This window comes from Anthonomus grandis, chromosome 7 (assembly GCF_022605725.1).
Source record: "Anthonomus grandis grandis chromosome 7, icAntGran1.3, whole genome shotgun sequence".
Taxonomy (NCBI): Eukaryota; Metazoa; Arthropoda; class Insecta; order Coleoptera; family Curculionidae; genus Anthonomus; species Anthonomus grandis.
In genome coordinates this window covers 19,347,855-19,369,963 of record NC_065552.1, presented here as the reverse complement: position 1 = coordinate 19,369,963, position 22,109 = coordinate 19,347,855, and the positions used below count along the sequence as shown (strand labels likewise).

General features: G+C 33.2%; 1 protein-coding gene across 14 annotated transcripts in view; it reads left to right on the top strand.

The window, feature by feature from the left end:
- LOC126738295 (zinc finger matrin-type protein 3-like) overlaps positions 1-20,463 on the top strand; it is a 39,624-nt gene extending 19,161 nt beyond the window's left edge. For 3 of the 14 annotated variants that reach the window (XM_050443558.1, XM_050443557.1, XM_050443552.1), the window contains 9 exons: positions 559-675; positions 1,159-1,290; positions 2,721-3,425; positions 4,015-4,265; positions 4,322-4,425; positions 4,487-4,558; positions 10,209-10,415; positions 16,518-16,597; positions 20,071-20,463. In XM_050443558.1, the coding sequence (XP_050299515.1) occupies positions 559-675; positions 1,159-1,290; positions 2,721-3,425; positions 4,015-4,265; positions 4,322-4,425; positions 4,487-4,558; positions 10,209-10,415; positions 16,518-16,597; positions 20,071-20,360 (1,958 nt within the window). In that variant the 3' untranslated portion in view covers positions 20,361-20,463. The remainder of the gene's footprint in view (positions 1-558; positions 676-1,158; positions 1,291-2,720; positions 3,426-4,014; positions 4,266-4,321; positions 4,426-4,486; positions 4,559-10,208; positions 10,416-16,517; positions 16,598-20,070) is intronic. The other 11 variants (XM_050443554.1, XM_050443563.1, XM_050443560.1 and 8 more) reach the window with 8 other exon arrangements.
- Positions 20,464-22,109: the final 1,646 nt, after the last annotated feature.

Genomic DNA, 22,109 nt, shown 5'->3' with positions numbered 1-22,109 from the left:
TTCATCATCAAAAAAATCTGAAAATCTGAAATGAATTTGTTCCAACTTGCGCGCCCTCACTGTATCACAAACATTCTAAATTTGAAACCAATTCAGACTGCAACATTGTTATTTTACAGTCAACGCCGAGGATTAAAAGATAGGTTAGTTAAATTGGGCCATTTTAATTTTAAAACAACAAAAAAATAGTTGCCTTAGAAAACTTTTTAGCCAAATTAAGAAAAACAGTTTTCTTACCATCAAATTCATTAGGTTGCATTTTATTTTTTAATAACAAAAATCTTTAGTTAATTAAAACTAATTTCTTAGTAGTAAATAAAGGATTTTTCTAGTCTAAAAAAGTCTACTTAATGAATTGGCAATGGGTACAGCTTTAACCTTATTTAATTACAAAAGCTGTGCTACCCTTGAGAATACAGCACTGAATATAGTTACTTTGCATACTTACTATTGCATGTTATTAGCTGCTTTTTAGTATTAAAAAAGGTGGGTTAGGGTTCGATGCATTTCAATCCAATTATCGTTATTTAGCAGAAAGCTTATGACATTTTATTTTAGTAGCTACTTATAACTTTTCTCTGTATGGCGTCCAGACATATAATAATGCAGGGACAACCAATAATGTTAATGCATGTGCAAGAGACAATAGTAATGCTGAAACTCTCACTGTAACAGGTAAAAAATTTTGCTTTTTTACCATTCTGTAATATTCACTACATGATTAATTAGTAATATTAGTACTAGTATAAATTTGAACTCACAAACTATTCTTAATTTGGGTTTGCTATTTTCGAAAATTAAGTATATATGGTGGATTTTGGTGTTTCTTGTCCTTTAATATTCATTTACTCTACTACTTATCGCTTTTCTGGTCTTTCCATACAGGCACATTGTATAGATATGCTTTTTTCCAAGTATAAATGCGCTATATCTTATTGTTAGCTAACATGTATGCTATAATTGTAATGTGGTTACTTGTTGGGCTTTTTGACGATTGCTTTATTGAAACATTCTGCTTGAACTGTTAATACTAGTTTCAAATTTAGTGCACACCAAAGTCTCATTTTCTATTCCTACCATATAATATAAATGACTAAAAAATTTCTGATTATCCTAATTTAATATCCTGGATTTTTTGTGTGCTGAATTTTTTTTTAGGCATGAATGTTGACCCACCATTACCTCCAAACGGTATAACTACCGTTGAAGGTCTTAAAAGGAACATTTTTGAAACTTATAATAGTATTAAAGAAAAGCCAAAGACTTATGGATTAGGTGGAAAAACAATGCGTAAGTAATTCATGTACCTGCATAATATACTTCTTTTTTAAATGGTTGCAAAAAACTTATTGTGTCCAAAGTGCAAACAGGGTACAAAATAATGAAATTGGATAGGGTTGTGATACTTTCTATCCCTACCTTGCATATAAATTTTATCGATCGTATCAAATACATTAAACTTATGGTGTGAATGAAGGCATTAGTTATTGGTAGAGGTTTTCTGTGTTGTGTGTTAGGCTTTTGATTGTGTTGATAAATTGCTGTCGAAGTTGGAAAGATATGACTTTTGAGAATCTGAATTTTTTTGGTCTAGGTCCTACCTTGAGAATCTGCAGCAATGCGCGGTGTACTCTGGAGCAAGGTCTTCTGCTTTAAAGATTAACTGTGGAGTTCCTCAGGACTCTTAAAAAGTTTACATCTATAACTAAGTTTCTTGGAATATGGATTGACGCAGCACCAAATTTCGAGGGTCATCATACATTTTACTCTGATCAAAAAACTGAGGATGTTATTTCATAATGTTGAGGTATGGTTCCCATAATATTTTGAATAGCTTCTCGGACTACCTGTTATTTTCTATTTGTGCAATTCCCCTACGGGAATCGTAATCTTCAGATCCTTAACAGATTCTTTACTTTATCGTTGTGGAAATAGGTTTCTCTGATGGGAAAGGACTCTGATGGTCTAAAAGCAAAAGCTTACTCTATCTGACTTTCTTAGATGCATTAATTAAAATAATGATTTCGTCTTTAAACTGTTGCCATTTAATTAAAACAGAAAAGATTTAATTGAATTGATTGTCAAATTTAATTAAATTGACTTTTAAGATTAGGATTTTCGAAATTTGACGTTTTAAATGAAGTTATATAGAATGAAGTTGTATACAGTGTACCTTGCAAGAGTTTTTTAAACCCAATCATATAGTAGTATACATAACTATTGCAAACTCAAGTAGTACTGTGATGTCGCTTAACGATATATTTCGAAAGGAAAAGGAAATACTAAAGAAACGATGTTTAGAAAGGGATTAGAAGGAAAAAATAAAGAATGAAACTTTTCGGAATTTGGTTCATTGTACTCATATGTTAGGCTGTTATGTATACAAGATTATAAAATAACTTAACGTCTCCTTTATTGTTTTTAAAATATTAATTATTGCTAAAACTAGATACATATCTAATTACAAAATATATATTCAAAAACAAACAATCTGTATTTCTTTTTCGTTTATCTAATAAGTCACATTGACTGGAAAAAAACCTGCAATTAACATTTTATCAAGTCAAACAAAATACTTTATTAAGCTGCTCTAAAGTTATGAAAGAAAGGTACAAATGATTTAATTTAAAAATCTTAGACTAAATATATTATTTAATTGTAGTATAATTGATAAAGTATAGATTGACGCAGCTCATACATATTTTTTATGCTCCTTCCAGAGAATAATGAAAGCCAAACTGCAGTTGGTGAAGGAAGAAACATTAATAAAATTGAGGAACACGGTAATAAGGAAGAAAAAGGGAATAACTTTAATATAATGCAAGACTTTAATAATCGAAAGAATACGAGTCAAAGTCCAGAGTCTCTAAATAACGGTAGTTTTGAAGGCATATTCCAAAATCAAGACCATAACCATCAAACAAGATTTAATAATAGAAAGAAACAAGAAAAACATCTTAATAATTACGGATTTAGTAACAATCAGGAATATTTTCAAAACAAAAATAATCAACAAGACCCCAAAATTAACCGAAATTTTAATATGAACAATCGGTGGAAAACAGGAAATATTCAGCAATGGACCAATACAGAACGAAACCTTTTCCAAGCCAACCACATTTATAATGAAAGTTTCCTTCAAAACTATCAAGGGCAACAAAGCTTCTTTAACGGCCGTGGACGCTGCTATGTTTACAGTCGAAGGTTTAACAACAAATTTCCAAATGAAGCAAGATTCGGGAAAAGACAGTTTAATGGTGATAAGTGGGGTTATGATCAATATGAAACATGCCTGGAAAAAGGGTATGGGCAATATTCTGAACAGGGCGGTGCTGAAAAAGCTTTTGAGTCAAATGGCAAATACAAAGGTTTTGGGTTCACTAGCCAGAAGAAAAAGAGGAAAGAACCTTCAGTAGAATTACCAGGTAATTATTTGGCCTTCGAGTAAAAAAAATCTTTTCCTTAGTATAAGAGCAATGCGTTTATTCTGCTCACCGATCAGTTTATATTACAATAATTTCTAACTTCATTTAAAACGTTATTTGTGTTTTCGTCATGAGACTAAAGAAATAAAAGGCAATCTTGGTTCCTCAATCCAATAATTGACAAAAAAATACTTAAAAGTCAATAGAAATTAGAAAAATGCAACCGATATTGAGACATATCTCTAAAAACTGAAATACACAGATAAATTATGTACACAAACATTTGTAACAACTAACTTTTTTATATAAAACCACTTTTCTATATTTTCGGACTGATATTCAGGTGCTGAATATTGTTCTTATTCGTCTATAGAAGTACACCGAAGTTCCTTATAAATATTGCTTGTTTACAAAACCGCTTCCATTTGTTACCAATATATTGTATGCTTCCTGAATATTCTTTCACAGTGGACATTAAATGAAGGCAATTTTGTAACCCGAACTTTAAGGACTTATGATTAGTTCCTAAGTATAGTGTAGAAATATTTGATCTTGTCCAAATAATGGTAAACATTAATAAATGTTTTAGTGGAACAAACTGTCCCCGACCTATTGGATGACACATTACCAAAAGACCTAAAAATTTTATTTCAACCCCTTTTTTGTAAATTATGCGAATTACAATTGTCCAGTAATCAAACCGCTAAGATGCATTATAAATCCAAAAATCACGAGAAAAAAATACGAAAATGGCTCACGGAATATGCCGAGAAAACTGGCGAACCTCTACATCATAGAGCTACCACCAGGGGCCAAGACAAGAAAAAAACTAACAAGGAGGCAAGTTGTTTGTCATAATTAATTTAGATAAGATTATGAAAATGTATTTATTTCAGGATGCTGAAAAAAATCCTAGTTGGTTTCATTGCGACATTTGTGATTTAGACCTGACTGGAAGAATGCACGCTGAATCTCACTATATGGGTAGAAACCATCAAAAGTAGATAATTTCTAAAGGAAGACTTGCAATATAGGTTTCTGTACGTTCTTTTGTTTTACAGAGCATTATTGGGACATAAAAATCCTGCCGGCAATGGATATTATGACGCTGATGGCAAATGGATAAGGATCAAGTAAGTATTTTATTATATTAACTGTATTTTATTTGAAAGATCGTAAAATTCATTGTACCTTAATTAGTTAATCACTCTTTAAACCTGAAACTCAAACCAGCTAGGACATTGCGTTTGGAATAGCGGCGATTTCTTCTCGGATATTGGTATTCAACTGGGCAGTAGTATAACAGTATACTTGACTCTTCCGGTATCTATGAATATGCTATATGAAAAATAGAAAATTCGAGTTTTGTCTATTGTTTTATTAACAGGACTTCTTTACGTTTTTTTCCGCCTTGGAAAAAAATTTATTTATTTACATCACTCCACAGATTTACATCAAATTATTGAGTGTGAACGAAAAAGACAATAAAAAAATTAATGATATAACACAAAAACTATCGATACAAAAAAAGAGCTCTCTATATAAAAAAATAAAAGATTTATTTAGAAAAAATTAGTTACATAAAAATAAAAGAACATTTGTGATTAAGAAAAGTGTACTTTTTTTAATAGCTGCAACACTACAGTTAAAAATGTCACATTGATTTTGAACAGAATTATATGTGTCGCACGGTCTACACAGTGGAGAAAATTTTGTTAGAGGTCTTGATAGGTAAAACGTTTGTGGGTTTCTGGCTGATTGATGCGAGGCAAATGAAAATTAAGCTGTTCTAACATTTCAGGCAAATCAATCATGTTCTTTGCCAATTATGTAAAAACTGCAAATCAGCAAATTTCCGCCTTTTCTTAATGCAAGAAATGAAAATCTTTCCAACAGTTGTATGTGTGGAAAGCCAGTTGCTGGGTACACTCCGTCGCACTTAAACCTTAGAAATTTCAGAAATCTTTGGATATTTTCAATATCTTTATTATGGTTTTGGTAATGGGGAACCAGACTTGAGAACCATATTCGAGTATAGATCTGATACAAGAAAAATATAAAAGTCTTACAACAAGAGTGCCTTTGAGATTTTGAGAGTTGCGTCATGAAATGAAACCCAAAATTCTGTAGCTACGTTTGCCAATATCTGTTATATGTGATTGAAAGGAAAGAGAATTGTCACAAATTACCCCTAAGTCATTAAAAACTGTTGATCTGGGTAGGTTAACATTATTAATAGTATAATCGTAAAGAATTGGGTTTTTTTAAGCTAAAAGAGAAAACATTACATTTGGCTGCGTTTAACGGCAAGCTTTTGTTTTTGCACCACATACTTAATACACAAATATTAAGTATATCTAGGTAATAAATAATAAATGTACTAAATGAATACAGTACTGCTTATGGGATCGATCAATATTTTTTTTTATTTTGGACCACAATTCTTTAAATTTAGTTAAATCAATTAAGTTATTATAACGTTTATATTTTTTTCAGGAGTTATGTTTTTGTTTTATTGATTTTATAATTTCTGTGGAGAACTAGGGCGGAAAAGATCTTCGTCTTCGTTCTTGATCTTCGTTAATATCAGCAATAGACTGTCATATAACAATCCAAGATCAGCCTTTTTATAGTTATAAAAGGTATTTTCAATTTTACCGCTGTTTACTTTTTATGTCACGTCTAGACGTAATAACAAGATCTAAGAGCCTCCTTTGATTATTTTTAACTATATTTATTTGCTTTCAGTCGAATAATTCTAATAGATTAATCAGACCTATAGGACGGGTGGGCACCCTCCTCATATAAAATATATTCTGGAATGTTCTCCCAAGAATACTAGTCTTAAATTGTACAAGTATGTTAGTGAAGAAATGTAATCAAATGTTTTGAAAAACCTCGGACTTAAACCCCGGTGGAAGGTAAATTAGTATAATACAGAGATTACAATGATTAAGTATAATTTTTACGCCTAAATTGTCAACTATACTGTGTACATTTTTGGGAAGAACCATATTTAAGTTAATAACAGGAAAAATTAGTTTGTAATTTCCAAAAAAGCACCACCTAAAAAAAACTAAACTATTCTCACTCATTTTAGCATAGTTTCTGTCGCAACGATATATTGTGTATTTATTAGGAGACAGTTCAGAATTATAAAACCCATCATTCGGCCAAATCTCAGTAATAGCAGTCACATCATAGTCAGTTAGAACGGCATTGAAGAATGTTTTTGTTTTCGAGCGAAGTCCTCTAACATTCTGATAATAGATGCAAAGGTCATCTAAATGCTGCTGCCTGCTGGTTCAGGCTAGATTGATTGCCGCGGTTACCCGCGTTGCGTTGAAGTGGGAGATTATTGAGAAGCGAAAAGGAGGAGCCGAATAATCCTAATTCCTACAGAGTGGCCCCGAAAATGTCTGATTTATATTTTTCATTAATTTGTTTATTTATATGCATAACAATCTGTACAAATTGTAATTCCATACAGCATGATTAGTATTCACGTCCCAATTTAATTTATCTTTTAAAGAGCTACAGTTGCTACACTTATACAAATTAAAAGTAGATTTGCAGTTTTTAAGAATATGTGAGCCTGCACATAAGGAACATAGGGAGACACAGGGATATTTTTACAGTTTTTACTTAGTGACCCAAATTATAGAATTTGTAACAACGAGTTATGAAGGTTGAGTCATAGATATGACAGCTATCAAGATCAACGACTATTTTTTTTTGATTTGTTATCTGCCTAAAAGTGATTGTAGAGAAGCCTGAAATACGTTTGCCTTTTTCTTTGTGGGCCAAATTTTAAACATACTTAACTTAGATAGGTTGTTAAAGAGATTTTCATTTTGAGATTTTAAGCAATATTCCAGATGTTCTTGAGAGTATTCTTCTGATAATCTTACTATTCGCACCACCGGCATAAGAGTTTTAAGCTGTCGGACTTCATAAGCCTCCGTGAGTTTCTCGTTAGCTTATATTTTCGTTCTATCTGAACTTCTAGAATCGTCCGGCAGCAATATGTTTGACTTGTTCAATATACAGGGTGTTTGGAAGGTGAGTAGCCAAACGGAAATGGCGAATAGGTGAGGTACTGGCTATTTAAAACGCATAGTATTTTTTTGTTTTTCCTCAAATTTAAGGAGTAATATATTTTTTCCTTTTTTTATTAGATTTTTCCCGTTTTTTTACTTTAACCTTCAATTTTTTTAAATTTTTGGCCAAAATGGCGCACAATTAATTTTATTTTAAAGACTAATGTTGTCTCATTCAGATTTAGGTAATAACTGAGAAAAATATTTAAAGAGAAACTAATAGTGGAGTAACAAATCAATAGGAAAAAAATGTTACGTCAACTTTACAATGGAAAAAATATTTAAAAAAAATTGTGGGGTTTTAAAATATGTTAAAAAACTTCTCTAGTTAATAGTCTTTCTAACGATATGCCACATGTAACAAAAATAGTTAGGTAACTTACGAAAAACAAATAAGTTTGTCTTCAAAGACGCGTGAACCAATTTCTTGAAAGCAACCTAATTGAGCAGGTATAAACTTATGCCTCTTTCTAACACAGCTAAACCTGTTACGCTATAATCTCCTTTATCATTCGGCGACACTCCCTTGGTGCCCCGCTACCTTAAACTGTTACCTGTCACTAACCATAATACGAGTATTATTTATTCGAGACTTGTCTTTCTTCGCTACTTCACGTATTTTTAACTCCGCTCTACGCATATTGTTTTTGTTGTTCATTTTCGTTAACTTTGTTTTATTGTTACTATTGCCTACTATGGATGGTGTCTTTATAAACGAGGAGTACGCCGATATCCTAATGGCATATGGTAGAGCTGATGGAAATAGACGAGAAGCAAAAAGAATTTACCAAGAGCGTTTTCCCAATAGACGCCAACCTAATCGTCATACTTTTGAAACGACCTTTAGAAGCTTAAGACAAACTGGTAGCCTAAATCGCCGTGAACCTGGAGTTCGCAGACAACGTAATGTCGCTGATGACGAACGAATTCTGGAAGCTTTTGACGAAGATGCCACAACGAGCATCCGGACTGTAGCTGCCAATCTAAACCTAAGTGTATAGAAGGTCTGGTCTGTTCTTCATGCCAACGGAAAGCATCCCTTTCATTACACTCCCGTGCAAGATCTGTTGCTTGAAACTTCCTCATCAAATCCATTACATAAGGATAATTTATCCTTTTATCCGGATGATTACCATTAAAAGCACGTGCCGCTGCTCTACCAGACTTAGTTTGTTGATTATTTCTTGCAGCGTATAAACCATTGTTATCAATACTATAAAATCACCAGGACTAGATTAAACAAATACTTCGGGCTACAGCTATTATTGCTCACTTCAACAAAACACCTATACAAAAATAATAACTAAACCAACAAAAGCGTTAAAATATGCAGGATTATTTTGGCAGGCATATTTTGACGTTTTTGTCAAAATAACTTCAACTTCTAACAAAATAACCAGGTGTTATTTCTAATCAATTTTTTAAAATTGATTAGAAATAACACCTGGATAATAAAAAAAAGACAATTTATGCAGGCAACAAAATACATATTTCTTATCAACGAATTAATAAAATAAAAATAGGCCTGTGTAGAGGCCGACTCCTATTCACATTTAAAAAAAAATGACCTGGGGTGAGGGAATAACGTCAGAAAAACGCAATTTCTGTGAATAAATGTCCTCCTCAATATTAAATTTGACGTGTTTGGCTTTTTTTGGTTAACAATTGATTTTTCAAGATTTTCAGGGTGGACTGTTTTGTCTCGGACACCCTATATTATGTGATGTGATATGAAATAATTGATGTAAAACTGATTTTTGTTTAATACAATGAAATTATGCAAAATGTATTTGTATCTTAAAACATAAATTATTGAGGAATCTCTAATAATTATAGGTAGATAACTTTACTCTAACAAAGTGCGTTAAAAACGAATATAAATAGTTCATAAACGGTAATATTAGTTATATTATTACTATTTTCTCTAATATACGTCATCTACATTCATTTAACGTTGAATATTGATTTCATTATAGAGTAACGTATAATTTATTTAAAAAAATATATAGACAAGATATATATAGTATTGTTTTGAGCCGGTGATACAAGTGACAAATTTTTATGATATTATAAAGTGATTTTTTACATTTCTACAGAAGCATTTGGCATCATTGCATCAGAGATGTTGCAAGCAAACATACTGCCCATAATCTTACAGCATGCTACTTCTAGCCTTTCAATATTCCAAGAACCGCCCAAACTATTGCTTTTGCCGAATGCAGAGGCTTTTTATGTTTGGAATGTGGATTAGTTTTGACCCAGTAACGGCATTTCTGTTCATTAAAAATTTAACATTTGTGTTCAAAATGGGATTCAAAGACCTTCGTTAAACAACAAGCTCAATTCATCGCTTATGTGTCGATAGACCGGGTCGTGACTCGTTTGATCATGTTGTACAGAAGTTGTCACTTCATTAATTGTTTTTTCTCTTCTTATTGACCTTGGACGTCCTGTAGGTTTCTGCTTAAGAAGTAGAAATTAAGTAGACCTGAATTTTCTGACCCACGAATTTTTTACGAACAATAATGCACGAACCGTATTTTTTGTAATTAATTTTTTTACACAAATCCCTCTCATTCCACCGCTCTCTCATACCGTTCCAACACAATAGTGTTTTTAAAACCGTCTTTCTGCTCCACTCTGTAGAGTATAACTTTTGTTTCATGTCAACTTTTTTTTTAAGGAGCCATAAGTCAAAGTCCTACGACTTTGAGAAGGGAGAGGACAACTTTGGCTTGGCGTTTAAACCGGATGGTGACCCCGCGGCCAGAATCAGCGATGAACCGCCTTCGAAAAAGAAGAAAAAGGACCCCGTTAACCCTAAAGAGTTTCACTGTGAAGTTTGTAATATTAACACTACCTGCCAGGAGCAGCTGAATACGCACTTTATGTTAGTAAGAATCCTAATTTCATATAGTAGTTTCATATAATATTTCGTATAGAAGAAATAAAGTAGATTTAATGTTCCTAAATTGAAGAAATGGCAATGCTCATCGAGGAACGTTGGAGATTTCCACGTCTAATAATTTCCTTTTGGTAATTTTAATAATTTAATATTTATGTAAGGCAACCTACTCAATACTCGTACCGTCCACTGAGATATTCTTGCTCATGCAAGGTTGATGCTGCATTGCTTGTTCATAAAATTTGTTTAACCGGACTTCTTTACACGTTTAATCGAGGATTTCCAACATAACCTGTGCCTGGTCAATCCTGTTGACAGTAATGACAATGTCATTAGCGGACCTCAAGTGGTTCAACAGCTCTCCGTCGACATTTATGCCCATTTCTTCCCAATTTACTCTTTTAAAGTCCAAATGAGTAAACCATATTCCAATACGGTGGTAAATTGTTTCGGAGATACTATGTCGGTCTGACGAACTCCTCTTTGGATTTGAAATTTATTTGTGTCTGCATAATTATAACCTTACCCATGCAGTTGCCCGCTTGTATACGTTTTTCAATAGGGTTGTACATCGGTGATCAATACCACAGTTCGGCAGTGCTACATTTTGTACTGATTTAAGAGTTCAAAGGCCTTTTGGAAATCTATGAATACTAGGATAAGAGGCTTGTTATACTCGATGCATTTTTCTATTAGTCTTAATAGTTTGAAGGTGGTTGTTTATTCCATACCCTGCTCTAAATTCCGCCCTTTTATTGGCTGGTATTGATCTAATTTAGACATCAGACGCTTAGTTAAAATCTTCATAAAGAGTTTGTAGACATGTGAGAGTAAGCTTATAGGTCTAGAGTTTACTGGTTTTGCCATGCCTTTTTGTGTATTATGATTATTATAGCATTATTCCTGAAGGAAGCTGTTGTTCCCTTCAGAAGACATGCATTGAAAAGTCTGCATATATTTTTAAGCACTATATTTGCATTAGTATCTCTATTCACTCACAGCAACTAAGAGAATCCTAGTTAGTTTCTTTTCCTCCACTTAGTAATACGCTTAAATTCAGCGAGTAGTCTTACATGCTCTGAGGTCGACAAAATGATTAATTTCTAGTATATCGATAAATAAAAAAATGAAACAAAGACGTGTTTTTTTCTACACTTATATGTATTATGTGTTCGTATTATATGTTAATGCGATTCTGTCCTCACTAAACGATCAATAGTCATTTTCCGGTTTCATAATCGAAAACACACGTTTTTTTGTATGTATGATTTTGCACTATGTACAATACACATTCTTCGTTCGCGTTTTAAGATGTAGCATCACCACTATCATCGTAGTAATAATTATAAATGATATTGATAAAGCGTTAAACATGTATCTCACTCCGACGGGCTTGATTGTCTTTCATTTCTTTCCGCGATCTCATCCAGGGTAGTAATAACAGGAATATTACCTTGGTTTTGTACATGAGGCAATTTCTCAGGCATGTGTGTGTTTGTCTTTCATTGTGTTTCTTTTCTTTGTAGAATTTTGCATAAAACTCCTTAACCAAGTTTAAAATTTCTTTCTCATTTTAAATAGTTGCCCCATTCTCCAGCTTACGGAAGTTGTTGGCACCAGTGGAGAAGTTTCTTTGAAGGACCTCAAACTTTTGTTGCTTCCAGTAACCTTTTTGAGTTCTTGAGATTTAAACTTTCTTATATATAACTGGAGCTAATCAGGAATGAATTCTGCAAAAGTACTATAAAGCTGAAACATCATATATATCTTTACTTCTGTCGTATATATCAGAATATTCAAAATCTTACCCAATGGAGATTGGGAGAGATGGGAGAGGAATGTGAAAACAATAAAACTTTTTCGACAACGTTGCATAGAGTAAGGAGCATTGTGGACGCCTATGATTTTTTTTATCTATTTTTTGATTTGTTTGGAATTATCATTTATGTAGTTCATTGTGTTCGTTGCCAGGCTCATATTGCAGCTTCGACCACAAATTGTGCACATTTCAACAATCCATAAAAACTTTCAGGGAACCATACATAAAACACTATCCAAGATCACTGACACAGCATCATACCACACCCAAGTGAGATAAAATATAGCAGATGATGCGGTAGTACTGAATCAAGCTCCTATAAGTCCAGATATTGCAGGGCAATCATTCAGAAATTACACTTACAGTGGACGGAACTATTTCTATTCCAGGAAAATCATAGATGGACATACAACCCTTCATTTGAAAGAACAACGATAAACATTGAAAGCTTGGAATATGCAGAACACAAAATAAATAAATATTGTAACAAAGCTGGTGGATTCAAAAGTTGCTGAGCTGAAAGGGACTGCGATACGACGGAAATAAAGCAGACTTGCGGAAGCGGCTTCGTAGCGCATTACTTAAGGAAGGCAATGACCCGGACAACTTTGTTTTTGCTGGTGCAAGCGATATCGCGATTTACTAGAAAATTCCATCAACTTGGAAGCTAAATTGCAGGAAAATTCTGCCACATAAGGAAAGGTTTATGCCTGGCTTATGCCAGGTTGCAAGAAAAGATTTTGGAAAGCAATGCCAATTTGCCTAAAGATTTAAAAGAAGAAATTCTGGAAAAATCTCGACCGAAAACGAGATTCTTTTATTAATAGAGGACAGAATCTCGGAAGGTCAAAAAAATCGCAACATTGGACGTCAACAGGACGACTCTTTCAATGAGCTGCTCTGTAGATCTTCAGCAGTGGACAATAAAAACGAAGCTTATGGCAATACAGTTTGACAGAACGTTTGGCAGTCCAAGTATTCCTGGATAGACTCCGCGATCATGAAATGAGGCAGTTCTTAGTAATAGTAGGGCTCTGGAATTTGAAGCTGCTAAGAACCCGAATAAGGGCCAGGCTCGTCACCGGTAAATGATTCAACAATTTATCTCATGGAGTCAAAGTTGTAAGTGCAAAGGGGTAGCGCCAATCCAAGACCATCCCCAATCATCCCCTTAAAAAAACCCTCGGAATTTTTGTTAGCATTTTTGGTATTTGCACTCTCTCAACCCATACAACTTACTGTCAACATTTCATCCTCTATCTAATTTTTGCATCCATTCTCATACAGCACGACTGTACTAAAATCATGGCTTGATAAGTTAGAAGAGGAAGCTTCCAATGAATCACTGGCAAGCCATATTTTAGGCAACTTTTATTTCTTTGGATGGGCAATAAAACTTAACGTGTGCTCCTACCAATACATACACGGGAACCAAGTCAGTGGTAAGGTCGAAAATAACAATCCATACCGATCTTGACAAGTGAAAGATTCCCCTTCCACACCCAAAGAAGACAAACGTCAAATCAGCCACACATAGACAATGGAAGCAAGGAGAACAGACACCCACAAATCAAGAAAAAACAAGAAATCCGCCGATACTGATGTCGCCAATATACAAAACACCCGTAAACAAAATACCCGATCTACTTATAATTTTGACATGAGTAATAAAAATATATTTTAGTTATATATCATTAAAAATTGTTGCTTTATTTAACTTATCTTTTAAAATAATCTATACTATGATTAATTTGAGTAATAAGTGGAGCATTTGCCTTATTATAATCAAAATTAAATTAAGTGGAAAAATAAAATGCTACATTGTATTTCACAGTGACTATCTTAAGACTTGTGAAAACAACATCACCTATTTGAACTGCATAGTCTGCTCTCGGATGTTCAAGCTACTATAAATAATTTAAAGTTTAGTCTCCTAGAATTGGTGCTAAGGCTTTAGAATAATATATCAGTTAAGTTAGGGAATATGAAGGTCTAATTTGTGGTAGGATGATTGAAAACATCAGTCTCTGTTCTACCCCATAAGGAAGGTGACACCAATAACTATGACAGCAAAGTTTTCCTGTATATTATTCGCTCCCGGTTGGAATACTATTTGCTGATGATGGCAGATATCTGATGGACAAGCTGCATTCACAAGGGGGAAGAGGCACTAGCGAACAAAATCTGAATATTAGACAAGTCATTGAAAAGTCGAAAGAATTCTATACTCCCACGTATTTATGTTTTGTCGATCATAGCAAAGCTTTTGATAACGTAAAATGAGAAAAGTTCTGGTCTATTCTGTTGCCAATGGGTGTCCCAAACCATCTAGGATATCTTATACAACAATTATACAGTCCGGCTCTTAATTGTTCCACTCCCTCTTATCTTTTGAATGAGTTTATATAAAAATTTGAAATTTGGCACACATCATTAGCAACCTAAATACTGCTTTTTGGTCCCTAGGTCATTTTGCAAAATAAAATTAAATAAATAAACCTGAATTAATTAAATAAACCTTAAAATTAAATATAAAGGAAGGTCATGCGGTACATCGTTTGAAAGCTTCCACTGAATGCTTTATGGTCCTAACTCTACAAACAATAACACCACTACAAACAAATTACACCTGAACAGGTGTAGTAAAGAATAGATTAGCGGAAAATAAGATTTTGAAAGACTTCCATTTTGCTACGGGTAGAAGTAATGACTTAATTCTAGGACCATAAAACATTCAGTGGAAGCTTTTAAACGATGTATTGCATGACTCCTCTTTCTATTTAATTTTGTTTTTTAAAATGGCCTCCTGTCGTCATTTTGCAAAATGAGCTAGGGACCAAAAAGTAGTATTTAAGGTTGTTACTGATGTGTGCCAAATTTCAAATTTTTATATAAACGCATTCAAGAGAGAAGAGGGAGGGAGGACAATTCAGAGCCGCACTGTATGATAATGATATTGCACGGGTTAGGGTTGATAAATGCTTGTCTGATGAAAATGCCACATATGCAAGAGTGTGAATACGTTCTCTCACCGCATAGTGAATTTATGATGAGACGGCTCCTAGAAAAAAGGTAAAGTAAATATTGGCGGATAAAAATTGTACTTATAGTTTGCCGATGATACGACCTTGATAGCTGCCTTGATAGGGAAATTCTGGAACTCCTGAGGAGACTTAAATATGTCAGTGCTCTTTACGGCGTAAACATAAATTATAATAAAACCCAAATTTTGATCATTGATAGAGAAAAATTACCCTGGAACTCGACTATTGGACAAAATATAAAGGAATCGGAATATCACAAAACAAACTACAATCAGTCTAAAGTGAGTACCGTGGTTTTGTCGGTCTCTATATGCTTCAGAAACGTGGACTGTCAAGAAAGTAAATTGTCATCGCGTTTGAGATGTGGGCTTCTTACATTACTCTTACATATTACTCTTACACAATTCTTACATTTTTCGGATGTATCAGTCGGAGTGAGCATTTGGAGGGGCTTATTGTACAAAGAAATCCTGAAGGAAATAGATGGCGTGGCGATCACCAAATCAATGGGTGGATGTTACAAAAAAAACTTAGATACTCTCCCACAAGCGCTTCACATGTCATCTGATAAATGGCGAGATGCATTCAAGAGAGTCACCCCAATATTTTGGGTAATGATATTGGCAAAGCCGCTAAAACAACTGATTCTCCGTCCATTCTTCCGGAATGATGCAAGTGGCATACCGCACGACATCTCGAATCTTCCGGAATTATGGCCAGCCGAGTATATAAAGAGCCGCGTGGCCGCTGAGAGGCAGTTGACACTTCAGTACAGTGCAATTCGGAATATTGGCGAGATATCTAAATCGGACTCAATAAAATTTATTTACGAAATAATAGTAGTAAATAAATGCGGTGAAAATAAATATTTCTAGTAGTCGTAAGTGATCGTGTTTTGTAGTGTAAGTGTGTAAATAAATTGGTTGATTGATTTTGTGCAATCAAGTATTTAATTTACACGTTAACAAAGATCAAATGATACAATATTGAACTTCGTTAATATGGATCATAACATATCTGTTAAGATGATATGATTAGGAAGAAGAAAGTGTTCTAAATGTATGTTTAAATATCATGACTCTTACTATTACGACTGTTAATCACCAAATTTTGTAATTTTTTTAGCTTTATGGTATGATCAATTATTATTATTATTAAGATTATAAACCTTAATTATTAACTTTATTTTTTGATATGCCTTACTATTAAAATGTTTTGTCTTAGGGGTCAAAAACACGTCAAAAAGTTAAAGCAACTTGGTTTGGAGAACCATACTACCAAAAGAAAGTCAATTGAAGAATCTGGTAAGTACCAGTTTTTTTCTACTTTGTTTCTAGTTTTGGTGTCCTTACAGATATAATCTAGAGATTATATACAGGTTGGCGAATAGACGACTACACATAGGCATTATAAATGGCGACACTGCTTTTGCTTACTTTCTGGTTGATAAGCGGCGCGGCGGATTTCGATCGTCTAATTCGCTATTTTCGGCACGGCACAATCACCAGACTTCATTTTGCTGTAAATTACTTGTTAGTACTTATGATTGCATCCTGCACTGTTGAGTCGTAAAGTGCTATTTTAATTTTTTTAAATATTTATCATTATGGCTGTTTATACCTGTTGATTAAATGGTGTTATGGAGGCAATTCGGCAGTACAATGGTGTCAAGTTTTGAGACTTCTTTTTGCCTCCAAGAATGTAGAACTTGTCACATCAAACTCAAGAACTATGTATTGAAATGGTCCAGGAGATAGAACAGCGGGAAGAAATGTTTTGTAGTGCTTTAGTTTTGGATTCCACACGATCGACCAGATGTACTAGAGAGCAACTGGGTATGCACTATAAAACTGTGACGAGTATTTGGAAAAAACACGAATACAAATGTTTTAAATATTCCATGTAGGTGTTTTCTGAAGAACAGTGGCATTTTGTGAAATAATGATGGAAAAGGCCAATAGAAATGAAAATTTCTTAGAAAATATTTTGTTTTCCATTGCATGGTAAACACAATCCTTTCATTGTTTGTTAATGGTCTCATGAAAACAACCACAGAAGTGTTTAGTTCCGTAGTCGGTACCCTCAAAAGTTGAATGTTTGGGCTGGTATTTTGGGTGACCATATTATTGGACCATTTTTTATTGATGGTACTTAAAATGAAATTGATGGGACGCCGAAAAATACCTGAGTTGCTACAAAACCAAGTTCTTTCTGCCGTTTAACTCCTCCCTAATATAGACCTGGGATCAGTCTATTTTTAACAAGATGGCTCTCCTGCTCATAATGCGGTTAAAGTAAAATAATTTTTAACAAATACTTTTCCTACCCGCCTTTTTAGTGGGACTGGCAATATTAAATGGCCTCCAAGACCTCCCGATTTGTCACCAAATGACTTATTTGTGGGGTTATCTTAAGGAGACTATTTATAAATATCATAATAGTAGACCAACGAATTTAGAGCAGTTGAGAACCAAAATTGTTGAATCTGCCCATTTCATTTTATCTCAAACTCTTTTGAAAGAAACAGCTTTTTGTTTATCTAAAGAAAGAGGTCTTTTAGAGCCTTTTATTTGAATAATTATTTGTTAGATTTATTGTTTTCTATTTTTTTATAATGTTTATATTCTGTTTTTCTTAGAGTTTATATTTTATTTTAATAAGAACAACGTTTAATTTGCAATACGCAACGCACAGCATAAAAAAATTGTAATTACGAATGTATGCGGGTTTTACATATGTAACTGCATTAGAAAAATATTATACCGGGTGGTGCGTCGCCGAGCGGAACATAGGAAATCCCATGTAAATTTTAAGGGGGTCAATTATTGACTTCCTTGTACATTTTACAGAAAAAATCAAGATAACTTTTTGAAGGGACCAATCTGGTAAACTCTTGTGCAAAGTTTCAAAAAATGTTAATAAGGGAACCTTTAATTATTTAATTAAATGTAATTGCAAAATTACCAAATTTTCGGTTTAGGTAAAACCAGACACCAGCCACCAGCAAACAATTTGTTATTTGTGAAATCTGACGTACAGTCGAATACATGAAATGTTTTTTTTTTGACTTGGTGGGGAAATGAACTGAAAACATTTCAGATACTGCTCTAAAACTGTTTCCCGCATGCCACTTAATTATGGCTATCTTTTCGTCGATTGAATAATTCATACTTGTTTTCAAATATTGACTGTCACTGATTTATTGACACTTTTCCACACGTCAGTGACAATATTCATTTTACTGGTGCCCGTTTGGTTTTACCTGAACCGAAAATTTGCTAATTTTGCAATTACATTTAACTGAATAATTCAAGATTCGCTCATTAAAATTTTTTGCAACTTTGCACAAGGGTTTGCCAGATTGGTCTCTCCAAAAAGTTATCTTACATTTTTTCTATAAAATGTACAGGGAAACCAATAATTGACCCCCTTAAAATTTACATGGGTTTTCCTATGTTCCGCTCGGCGACGCACCATCCGCTATGTACCAATGCCGCGTATTATTTTTTTTTAATTTTGCCGCAGAGATGCAGCCTCCACCAACGCGACGTCAGACGCTCACTAAAACAAAATTTAAAATAATTGGTCTCGAACACTCGAACGTCGAACACCAGCGTACTGTCGCGCCGGCGGCGTTGCAACTTCTTGCCTGTTAGGAACTTTATATGTGTAGTGATCCATTCACCAATCTTTAGATATTACATATTATAATATAGAGAATCTTATATTGGAATGTAAAAATTTAGGCATCATTATAAAGCAAAGTTCATATACAGATTCACTTTAGTGATTTTAATTGAGCGACTTTTTCAATGTTGTACCGTTTGAAATATTTTGATGCAATTTGGATTATTTTCATGTTTCTTTTCAAATAAGAACTGAGTTTGTTGAAAAAAGAGTTGAATTGCACTTAGTTCTGACGTGGCTCTCCTTTAATCAAGATAATCAGTAGGCTAAGCGGATTGATTTTTTGTTCTCTTCTTTATATTTTAATTTGTATTATACATTGTGTCTACTTAAGCTCGCACCATATGGAAAACTTTTTTATTAATAATTATAAAATATTATTTCTAAAAAGTTCTGCTTGTTCCAAAACTTGCAACCATCAGATATTTATTTTCCCAGTCGTATACAAGGTATATTAGAAAATATGAATTTTGCTCAAGAATCACAAAATAAATACGTTTTTGTTCAGATTTCTCTGGTGTGGAAATAATCGAAGGTAAAACTGATTGCACAATGCATATTACAAAATTATTAAACAAAAAAGTCTAAAAAAGTTACAGAATTTTAAATAAAGGAAAATGTTCCTGGTGGCGCACTCTATGACATATTTTTAAAAAAGGTTGATTTTAAGAATTGCTATATAAAAAAACTATATTTCAAATTTTTTTAAAAATGAAGACTGTATAATTATAATATACGTCAATGTAACTGTGGTGATTTGGTTAAGGTTTGCGCTAAAAATGGCAAAAAATCGACAAAATCAAAGAGAGTGCAAACTTACAATAGCACACCTGGTAGTGTAAGAAGCTTAACTCTAATATTTATAATTACTAGATACGTAAAACATCTGTATAGATAATAAGTGTAAACTAATATCTTAACTCAAAGCTGTTGATTAATATTACGAATACTTTGTACTAATTGTAAACAAGTATTGCGGATCTACTATTTACTAATAAACTATTTTCTTTCCATTATTGATATTGTAATAAACAACAAGTCTGTTACTTTAATTATGATTTTCTTAACACTACAATACCTATTTTTGCAGTGTTAGTAGCGGACTTTCCAACAATCCCCAGCGTTGTCGCGTTAGAACTTAACATAAACGTGGCGGCTCACCGGACACCCTCTGGCGACTATTACTGTCCAACCTGCAATCTCTCGCTTAATTCCGAAGTGCAATTCCTGCAGCATATGAAGAGTAAAGGACACGGAAAGAAACTGGCCCAGAAGAAGAAAGATGACGCACCTCCAGCTGCCATCATTACTTCACCTATTGTAACTATCGAGAATGATACTAGTAGCTTAGTGAATATTTCAGAACCAGTTACGAAATAATTTTTTTTGTTTTTTTTTTTAATTTAAAATGGATCCAGTTTTGTTGTAAGAGATCAAAGTTAGAATTGTTTTATCGAATGTTAATATAATTAATTCAAAGATATCTTGTTATGTTGGAGTTTGTATACATGGTTATACAATTTTAACTAGGGAGTTTATGCAGCAAAGTTTGTTGATAAAATTGATAAAATATTGCAATGTATTTTCGGGATACACATGGAACTGATATATTTTTATCAGTATAACAATATATTTTTTCCAGTGTAATGTATTCTATAAGAATGATTTAATACAATGCAACAGGGGGAGAAATGTACACCGATTTATTTATGAATGAAAAATCTTCAATCTGATGATTTTTTGAAAAAGGTGTACTTAATTTAATATTTTTATAGTTTAATTTATTTTCAAAATAGTACTGCTTACTGCTTCATATGGGTAACTAATTCATTGTTTGATTATACTTTATCACATTGTACAACTAAAAATACCATAGATATTATTAAATAAATTGACGCATCATTTGATCATATTTTTTTTTACCAAAGATATATTTAACAAACGATTTTAATTAGTAGAGAAGTTTAAGGTTAAATAAATAATAATTACATTATTCCATAAAATAGGTATTACATATTTATGATCAATCTATGATAACATCATAACAATTCGAAGCGGTGAATCCAAAATCACAATCAAAATAAAATCCAATAATTGAATAATAGGATTCAACAGAGATTTTCCTAAAATGAAACACTTAATACTTTCATAGATGTTGTTGGCTTAATATTGTAGCGTTTTTTTACCGCTCGTTAGGTGTGAATTAAAACTATCGAATCATAGTCAACTGATTTATTTACTCACTTAAACTACTAAACACGATTATTTACAGCTATTAGAAATATTTATTTACAGTTTATTTATTTTCTACTATTTATGTCCTATTTAAATATCGTGCCAATATTCCGAATTGCACTGAACTGAATTGTCAACTGACTCTCATCGGCGGTGCGGCTCCTTATATTTTCGGCTGACTTTCCACGCGTCTCCAGAGATTTGCGGTGTGCCACTTGTGTCATGCCGGAATGATGGATATAATTGATATTCTCGGCGTTTCCAATATCGTTTCAATATTCTGAGGAAGTTATATATTTCAATCATCATCTTTATCCAGCCTTCTTGTTCTGAGCTTGTTGTCAGTAGGCTTTCCACTTAAGCCATGTTATGTTAAAGTGGAGGTGGTCATTAGTAGCAAAGCTTGTCCTAAAACCCTTATTTGTAAAGGTTCAATTTTCTTTCTAGTCGGTTTTTTATTATTCTTGTGAATAGCTTGTAGGTGGTTTAATAGGCTTATGGGTCGGTAGTTTTCAAGATCTATTTGTGGTCTCTTTGTTAACCCTATGCTCCACTTTCTTGGCGCTTTGCATTTTTCCCCCCTCTTCCATTAATGTTTGAGGACTCTATTGGTATTTGATTTCGGTTGGCAATGAACTGCTAGCTTTCCACTATAGCTTTCAGTATAATGCCATTTAAAATGTTGACATCTTGGACTTTTTTCCATCGGAACCAAAGTACACTAATTAGGCCTGGTCTTTTTAAGGGGATTGGTATCAATTCCCTTAATCTCCTTATACTCCTACAAAGAGTATAAAATTTCTTTAAATATGAAGGTAATTAACATAAAGTAGAAATAAGTTTGGTCCCAGCCCTGAGTAATTCTAATATCATAATACTTAATTAATACTCTAA